Source organism: Ciconia boyciana, chromosome 2 (genome assembly GCF_034638445.1).
Source record: "Ciconia boyciana chromosome 2, ASM3463844v1, whole genome shotgun sequence".
In the NCBI taxonomy this organism is placed as follows: domain Eukaryota; kingdom Metazoa; phylum Chordata; class Aves; order Ciconiiformes; family Ciconiidae; genus Ciconia; species Ciconia boyciana.
The window spans coordinates 59,146,549-59,155,212 of NC_132935.1; the positions used below are offsets into that span (position 1 = coordinate 59,146,549).

The 8,664-nt window shown below is 44.0% G+C and overlaps 1 protein-coding gene across 10 annotated transcripts in view; it reads left to right on the forward strand.

Annotated features, from left to right (window-relative positions):
* LDLRAD4 (low density lipoprotein receptor class A domain containing 4) overlaps nucleotides 1-5,081 on the forward strand; it is a 289,229-nt gene extending 284,148 nt beyond the window's left edge. For 8 of the 10 annotated variants that reach the window (XM_072852787.1, XM_072852786.1, XM_072852791.1 and 5 more), the window contains 2 exons: nucleotides 3,071-3,124; nucleotides 4,405-5,081. In XM_072852787.1, coding sequence (XP_072708888.1) covers nucleotides 3,071-3,124; nucleotides 4,405-4,947 — 597 coding nt within the window. In that variant the 3' untranslated portion in view covers nucleotides 4,948-5,081. The remainder of the gene's footprint in view (nucleotides 1-3,070; nucleotides 3,125-4,404) is intronic. The other 2 variants (XM_072852792.1, XM_072852794.1) reach the window with 1 other exon arrangement.
* Nucleotides 5,082-8,664: the final 3,583 nt, after the last annotated feature.

The window sequence follows — 8,664 nt, forward strand, 5'->3', positions numbered from 1 at the left end:
TGCACAGCTCAGTAGCGGACTACTGCCTCTGGCTCAGAGGCACCTAATGAAATATGTGCTATGTAAAAGGATAAGGGGCATCTAGTGTGTGATATTAACTATAAATGATTTTGCCGTTCTATTGTATCCCTCAAATACTTATAAACAACATAGAGCCATACATAATTAAGCACTGGCATGTTGTCCATTGTCTCTTTCTCTTTCTTTTCCTCCTTTCTGTACTCTTCTTCCCATGTTGTCGTACTGCTCTCCTCTTAAAGTTTAGGAAGCCCCTCTACATGTTTGTGTTTGTCATTGCAGGTCAGTGTACAATAAGTTCATGTCCTAGAAGGATTCAAGGATTCCTCTAGCTGAGTGCAGGAAACCCAGTTGTCTGTCAGCTCTTTCCTTTTCTCCTTGGGGAGCTCCTTGAGAGCTCCTCCTCTCTCGCTGTCCATTTTAAGACTTGTCCATGCACTAAGAGTGTAATGCCTTTTCTTACATTGGGCCAGTTAGTCTGGGCTTATTCTAGTGGTGATGAGAGAATCCTGTACTGTGGCACTGGACCGACCACATATGCATGGTGAGGTTGGTCTGTATGTGGTGTGTGAGCCTGGTATTTTCCAGGCGTGGGTATACTGAGCACACGCTACCCAGCCATCTGCTTGGGGAGTTCCTCTGGCTCCTGGGATAGAGATCTTACTGGGGGTTGGCTGCTGCCAAATGGTTTATTCAGCCTGCTGCTCTCTCCAGAGGAAACCTTAGGGAAGGGAGTAGCTACAGGTGGGCTGTAGGGCACGCTGTCACAGAGGCCATGTTGTTACACACCCTTGCATCCTAAGGATCTCACAGCCTTGGAGTTCAGCTGCATCCCAAGCTGTCTACCTCCTCAAGTAGGTAGCCCAGAGTGGGGAGAGCCTTGGGCTCCTTTGGTCTCATCGTCTTGGTCTGACTATCCCAGCACCCTGGTCACACTCTGTGGGGTCCCTGTAGCAGCTGCAGTGCCTCCAGGCAGGGTCTTTTACTGTACTGGGATTCAGGCGTCAGCAGTAGAAGTAATGGGCAACTCCACTCTTGCAGCAAGTTGTTTCTGTTAGACGTTGCTGGTACCGGGTCTGTGTGCCTAGGCTCAGCATGCAGGTCCCGCTCCGTCTCGGCGCAAGGAGTTTTTCTCCTTATACTGCACCATCTCCCTTGGCTCTTCTTACTCTCCTGCCTTAGGGGAGATGGGCCCTAGGATGGGAGTTGTCGTTTCCACTTCTACATTGGAAACTCTCTTTCATAAGGGAGTTTAAGTAACGTGAGTGGTGGTGGTAGATTGAATTCCTTTTTGGGTTGAGTCATTGGTTTTGCCTTTTTACCTCTCTTCTGAGCCTGGACACATTAAAGGAGAGACCGAGACAGTTGCACTAAGCATAAAGCTACACACTGTCATATTTTTCAAACCATCACTCAGGAATCTGCTGTTGGGCTGTGTATGGCCTGTAGTTCATGGGCAGTTAATTGAGCACTTTAGCTTTGACTAGTATGTTTTACTTAATAATTGCGATAGGCTCGGAGCCTGCTGGGTCAGCTGCTGATAACCTGATTATCTTTAATTGTGCAAATATACCCTCAGATATTTCAAAATGAGGGCATCTGGGTGATGGAAGGATGGAAGGGAAGGTGGGTACAAGTATGTATATATGTGTAGATATACAGTTACAATTTCTTCTATTGACAAAACCTTATATAGGCACTGAAATACACGAATCTACGTAAGATTTGTCTTTTGTATCAGGCCTTTGCAGATGGGGATACCTGCAAGGGAAGTTGTAAATAATTGCAATTGTCAACCTCCCTCTACCTCTGCTGTCTAAAGCTACAGAAGAGAAGTGATTGACCAGCTTTGTTATTCAAAGCATTTCCCTTAACAGCTGAATCCTGTGGGAGATTCCTCTTAGAGCAGCTTTCCTCTGCCGTGGACTCTGCTGACAAGATCACAGACAGCTTTTGGTCTCTGAGTGTCATGATGAACATCTAGTTAGGTCTATTTTTACATCTGAAATATGTTGAAAGATGCTATGCAGAGAAGCAGCAGTACAGTAAGATTTGAAAGTAGTCTATACAGGGTAATGCTTTTGGGGACAGTATGCATTTTCCTTCCTGTTCCTGAAATTTCTTATGTCTATAAAATCATAAAACTTGAATTAGCACCAAGAAAATAGTCATGACCATACAACGTTTTGATTTTCTCTTTTAGCAGCAAGATTGAAATTCTGTGCTTTATAGCTGCTCTGATGTGTCCTTTTCAGCTTCAAGATTTCCCAATAAAATAAATCCATTGAGGTAGTTACTGCTACTCTAAACAATTGAGAAGAAAAATAATGATACACACATGTTGTTCTTCACCCTTTTATTCTGCCTTGAGTGCTGGTACAGTGTCAGAACAGCCTTTCAAGGCATGAGAGAGAAAATACTTTGGCCTGAGAAGGTGGCTGGGGAAGTGGTTGAAGAGGGGAACTGATGGCTGAAACCTCAGCTGCTTAATTACTGTTTATGGTGGGAATTGGGCAACTGACAGTTTTGACCAGAATATACCTGGGTTTAGGGTGACTGTCACTTCACCGAGATTACAGATGCCAGGTTTCATTGTGAACTGTTTTGGCTCTGGTGTGTAATCAGGATCCTGGCTGGCAGGCCAGTGTCATCGGACCTGCCGACCATGCTGATGTGGCCTTGTCACGGGTTGGGAGATGAAGGGTACCCGCTCAGCACGCAAGTGCTGAAGTGTCTCCTGTCGTCTCTGCGTGTTGCCATGCGCTCGTAGCTGTGACTGGCTTGCTGCGTCCTTCAGCCTGTGAGGCTGGATGCTGTGGCTGGCATCTCGGCACTTGCAAAATGGACCAGGCCTGACTTGCTTGGGTGTAGAGCTGCTCTTTGCTCTAGTTTTGTAAAGCAAGGGGCGGGACATTACTTGCTTATCACCTTTCTCTAGATGGAGACAGCCAGTCCTTAGCAGCTGACTGCTCCTAAAAGTTGTGGTATTTGAGGTAGGATGGTGATGTGATCTATTAATTTTTCTCTTTTGTTGTGTTTTTCTGCATTCCAGGAAGGGTGCTTGTGGCCTTCAGAAAGTTCAGTTTCGCGCCAGGGTGCTTCAGAGGTACAGACAGATTTCTTATTATTTTCACCAATGTGCTTTCCTCTTTCCTGTTGTGTATATTTGGCTCCTCTCAAAAACATGCATCTGTTTAGTACATAAAGCTTTTTCAGTGTAGACCCAAGAGCCAGGTTCATGTGGACATCTGAGCCTACCTTAACTCCCATTCCATAAATGCTTAAGACTTTTTCATTAGGAGAATGAAATTTTGCCTGCCTGACACCTCACCTCTGTCCGCAGCTCCCTGTAGCATAGAGGCACCAAGTGATGAAGGTGTCTCTCATTTGAGTATTCGGTGGAATCTGTGAGACCAGTTGCTCTTCTCCCTGTGTTTTTCCTGGATTTACAACACACATCCTATCGCCAGTGTCTTCCATCTTCTGGCTAGCACAGATCCCTGGTCTGAGTGATAATTTGTGGGTGTGTTGCTCCAAGTCGCCCAGCTCACCCGTGTCAAACAGTGAATCTTCCTGGAGGCTGACCTTGCATCTCTGAGGGTCGGGGGCTAAAGACCCTACATGGACCCAAAAATGAGAAGAGCAGTTTTGACAGATCTAGATCTAAGAAACTGGTGTGTCTCTCTAGATCTGAGATAGACCAAGTGAGGAGCAATAGCTTCTCACAGAGTATCTTGAACTCTTCCTCTTGTAAAGCCTGACCTTCTCCAGGGCTTAATATGCTGGGGACGTTTTTTCCACTCACACTGCAGAAGCCTTGCAGGTCCTTCCCGGAGGCTGAGTTCTGGCTGAGAACTAAGAGGGAGGAGGACACCTGATACACTCTGGTAGTGAAGGCGTGAGGTATGCCAGGCCTTTACAAAATGTGCTAAAATGACCATCTGAATTCTTTGGTGATGCAGGGTATTACATTAACTCTGAGTAGGAAGGGGAGGCTCAGACTACAGCTGAAATTCAGTATTGTGACATTTTCGTAGAACTAGTTAATTGTCAAGACTAGAGAGAAAGTGTTTCCTATGTACAGAAACAGAACTGTTTTCTCTCGGCTCTGCACGTTTTAATGTCAGAAGGAGCTGTGTGAGGTCTTGGTCTTCCTTCATGAAGCTGTTCTCAAGTATCTTGGGTTAGATCCTTCCTGCAACTCCTACCTCTTCTTTTCACATGCATGTGTGTGGGAGCACGCGTGCACAATATCTGCTGGGTTTAATCTTTTAAGATAGGTGGCAAAGAGAAGTATTTTCAGTTTTATTGGTTCTTTGTAAATACGCAGCACCCACAGTGCTTTGCTTAGACGTGGAGTCACATGTCTCTCTCTTCCCATTTCAGATCATGTACGCTCCAAGGTCCAGGGACAGGTTTACTGCCCCATCTTTTATGCAGCGGGACCGTTTCAGTCGCTTCCAGCCCACTTACCCTTACATGCAGCATGAGATTGACCTTCCTCCAACCATCTCCCTCTCTGACGGGGAAGAGCCACCGCCGTACCAAGGCCCGTGCACCCTGCAGCTCCGGGACCCAGAACAGCAGATGGAGCTCAACCGGGAATCTGTCAGGGCACCACCCAACCGAACCATTTTTGATAGCGACTTGATAGACATCTCGATGTACAATGGGGGCCCCTGCCCACCAAGCAGCAATTCGGGCATAAGTGCAACCAACTATAGCAGTAATGGAAGGATGGAAGGACCACCCCCGACGTACAGCGAGGTCATGGGGCATTACCCAGGCTCCTCTTTTTTCCATCACCAGCACAGCAACGCGCCTCCTTCATCGCAGAGGGGGAGCAGACTTCAGTTTCAGCAGAACAATTCAGAGAGCACAATAGTCCCCAGCAAAGGCCAAGACCGGAAACCAGGAAACCTGGTCTAAGTTACTCGCCCAGGTGCACTTGAACTGAAGACAAGAGATTCAAGCAGAGCGGTGGAGGAAGACCCCCATGCTCCGGTGCACAATGTTGTTACGTTTCACGTGGTACAACTTAGTAAAACCAAACGTGCAAACCAGTTCTTTGTTTCTGATTCCTTTCAGGGGAATTGCATGCAAAGCCGATTGAAAGAAATACAAACTTCCATTCAGTTTGTCTACGAGCAGTGTTTCAGGGGAGAGGGGGGGATATATTATTTTTTTTTAATAAACTATTTCAATTATTTAATTCTAAAAGTTAACTTAGCACAGAAATGAGGCTTCTACAGCCTGTTTTATACTCACTGAATGGCAGAAGGAAGAAGGTGGTTTTGCTAGATAAATGGGGGAAGAATTGGCCAGTTTGCTTTTTTTTTTCTCCCAGGGTGTGGATTTTTTTTAATATGAAACAAAATTCCTGTTTTGTGTGCCAAGGTATAAAGTTGAGAACTTAGATGAATGCAAGGAATTAATTTGTGTTGTGATAAATGTGTTTTAAAAAGTTGCACTATCTTAATGTTTTAAAAAAAATATATATGAGGGAACTGTTTTATGTGAAGTTCTTCTATATGTTGTCTTTTCACCTGTGGAATAATGATAGACCCCCAGAAGTAATCTGGAGGAGTTTGCCCCCCTCCCCCCGGGTTTGCTAGAAAAAGGGGACAGGACTTAGCCTAACATCTCTTGACTTTTACAGATCAAGAAATACAGGGACACTTAACTTGTCTTTGCAATAATTTGCATTCAAATAACAGTGCATCAGTGAAGTGTCTTGGAGACTTTTGGATGGAAGAAAGCAAATATGAAATCCCAGCATTTTCCATTAGTTAGGGTTTAGCTATTTTGCAATGTAGACTATTTGTTTCGTAAATGGCAAAACAAAATCCCAGAGGTGTTAATTTGTATCGATTCTAACTAAGTGCTGCCATTCTTTTCCTTTTCATAATGCAGTATCGCCAGTACTTATGGTTTTAGAGATTTTTGTCCTCACTGTAGGCTGAAATGTATTTAGTCACATATCATGACATTATGCAATAAATTGTTTAAAAATGCAGGGTGGGTTTTTTCCCCTGCAATGCTGTTAAAATACGTGAGACTCTGTTGTGCTTTTCGCTCTCCATTTCGTCCTTTAGATACTGAAGTTCAGTCCTGGAGATTCACCCTGTTGAAGCGAAGGGGCCTTTGTAGCTATAACCCCCGGTGCAGTTTCCGCAGCAGTACCGAGAGTGCTTGTGACAGTGGTGCTGGCTTCTGTGGTGTCTCTGGCAGTGGTGTGGGAGCACCAGTTATTCTCACTGCAAACCATTTTGCTCTGGGCCCTGTTGCAGAAACCCTCCTCCGTGCATGTCATCCGGTTGACACCAGCAGGACTGTGCTCATGGGTAAAGATGACTTGCATATTAACTAAGTGTCTGTAAGCCCTAGTTTTGCCACGCTGGTCTTAAAGAGTAGTTGGAAAATGTTACCTGCCTGTAAAATGGCATGTGGGGTATTTCTTCCCTGGCTGCTTCTGTGTGGAAGCACACGCAGCGCTGGAAGGCAGTTGACACATGGTGATAGTGGCATCACAAGCACATGAAAAAGCACAACTTGCACTTAAAATGCATTTCGGAAATGGACTTAAAGTAAGAACCTTTAGAGTCTTAGCGTGAATAGTTTCTAATATATATGTGTATGTGTGGGTGTTCCCTTTTCACTTTAAGATCTTTCACTTTTTTCTATTTTCTTAAGCCTTGTGCTTGGTTACGGGCAGCAGCCACTGAGTGCCCTGAGCGTGCTGTGGAGGAGTACTGTGCCCGAGCGCCTGGTCCCGTGGCTGGAGGCTGGATTTCTGCAGGACTTCTGTACACTGGGGGCTCTGATAACTGAAGTGCATCTTTGATCTATGCAGAGTTTTAATGCCAAAACAGTATGCGTGTCTGTGTGTGTGTTTTATGGGCCTCAGTGTAGATTATTTTCTTCATAAGGTAATTTGGTTTTATTCTAGTTTAGAATATGTTTGTGTAACTGTTAGTCTGAATATGCAGCCTCATTTGTCTCTGTAATTGTTTTTTGGTCTGAGTCACGCTGGTAATGCAGAGTAAAGCTGCCTTTTAATTTATGTGTTATTTGAAGGGAGAGGTAGAGATTCTATGATGGGATTCACTTATTTTTTTCCCACTCAGACTCACAGGACAGGTGTTTAGGAGATGACTAGGTGGCTGTCAGTCAGCTAGGGCTCTTGTCATGTCTGGTTCCTGGGAATAAAAGCTGTGAAATTAGATTTTTGCAAACAACCTATGAACATCATTCTTAGTTAAAAAAAAAAAAAAAAAAAAAAAAACAAACAACAAAACAAAACAAACAAGACAAAACCAGAAAATGTTGGTTTTGGTCTTCAGTGACTTTTGTTGTCCTTCAGAAGTGAGCTTTTAAGTCAGAGAACGTATGTGCCTACACAGATACTGTGCTGTTGCCTAAATGAGGATTATTTAGCCGAGAAGCCTTTAGGCGAGAACAGCTGGAACTCATTTGACGTGGCAGAGCACAGCTGGACTGGGCCCTGGGCTTGGACCAGTTGAGTACCAATTTTTCCCCATGCACAGAGATCTCAGCAAAGTGAGCCTTGAAGTTGCCTTCAAAGTCACCTCTTGGGAACATGCTTTCTTTGAAGACAGCCCTTTACCATCTTTTGCCATCTCTGCATGCCAGTGGATTTATGCACTTCCCATTAACGTTGTCCAGTATGATGTGTGCACTGTTGTCTCTTAATTTTTCTTGACTGAGGAAATTTTTCTTTGCGTGGAAAATGTAACCTGTTCCAGTTCTGTAGAAAAGATTTGTTTAAAAAGAACTTAGTATTTGCTCACCTAATGGCTGCGTTTCCTCTTGCATCTTCGCCTTCTCATCGTATTCTGCTGTCCAAAGCTAATGTGCAGCCAGTATACCCGTCAGCTCTGAAAGTGTAGTCACCTGTTGCTTGCTATAGGTGAGCTTGCAATCTGCTGCTCTTGTTTTGGGGCCTCTTATAGGAGTAAATATGGTATTTTCTGATTAATATTGGTGATCTCCGATGGGGGGGCTGTCAATAGTATAACGTTGCAACAGTGCGTTTTCTCTTTCTATTTTTTCTTTCGTTGCAGTGAGAGAGAATATGCCCTTGCTAAGAGAACAGAATGGTAAAAGAAGGAATATCAGAATTAGATAGCACTATCAATCTTTACAGGCTTAGAAATTGGCCATGTCTGAAGATAGGTAGTTCTATGAAGCATTTATGGAAAACTCCCTTTGAAAATATCCAGAATTAATAAACTGTATTCCACAGCCACTCAAATGAAGCTTTGTAAATTATAAAAGATTTCTGCAAATATTGTAGAGTTAATCATGTAGATTATACCTCTATACTCGTGTTTTGGTTTCTGTGTATCATGCACAAAACCCACATAACATGTGTGTGGAGTTTTCTGTGTGATGGATCATATTAGCCTGAATTCTGGTTGCATCTCCTGACCTTTGCCCAGTAACCGTCTTCCCAAAATTCAGTCCAGTGATGTCCCCACTTCAGAAATTTTCAAGTTAAAAGATTTTTTTTTTATGTACCTTTAAGAAATAAAGCATTATGACCTCTATCCTACCACAAAGGTTAATTTTTCCCTTATGTGGCTTGGCATGGCTCCCTTCTTGGTGCTAAATATGCCCCATCTG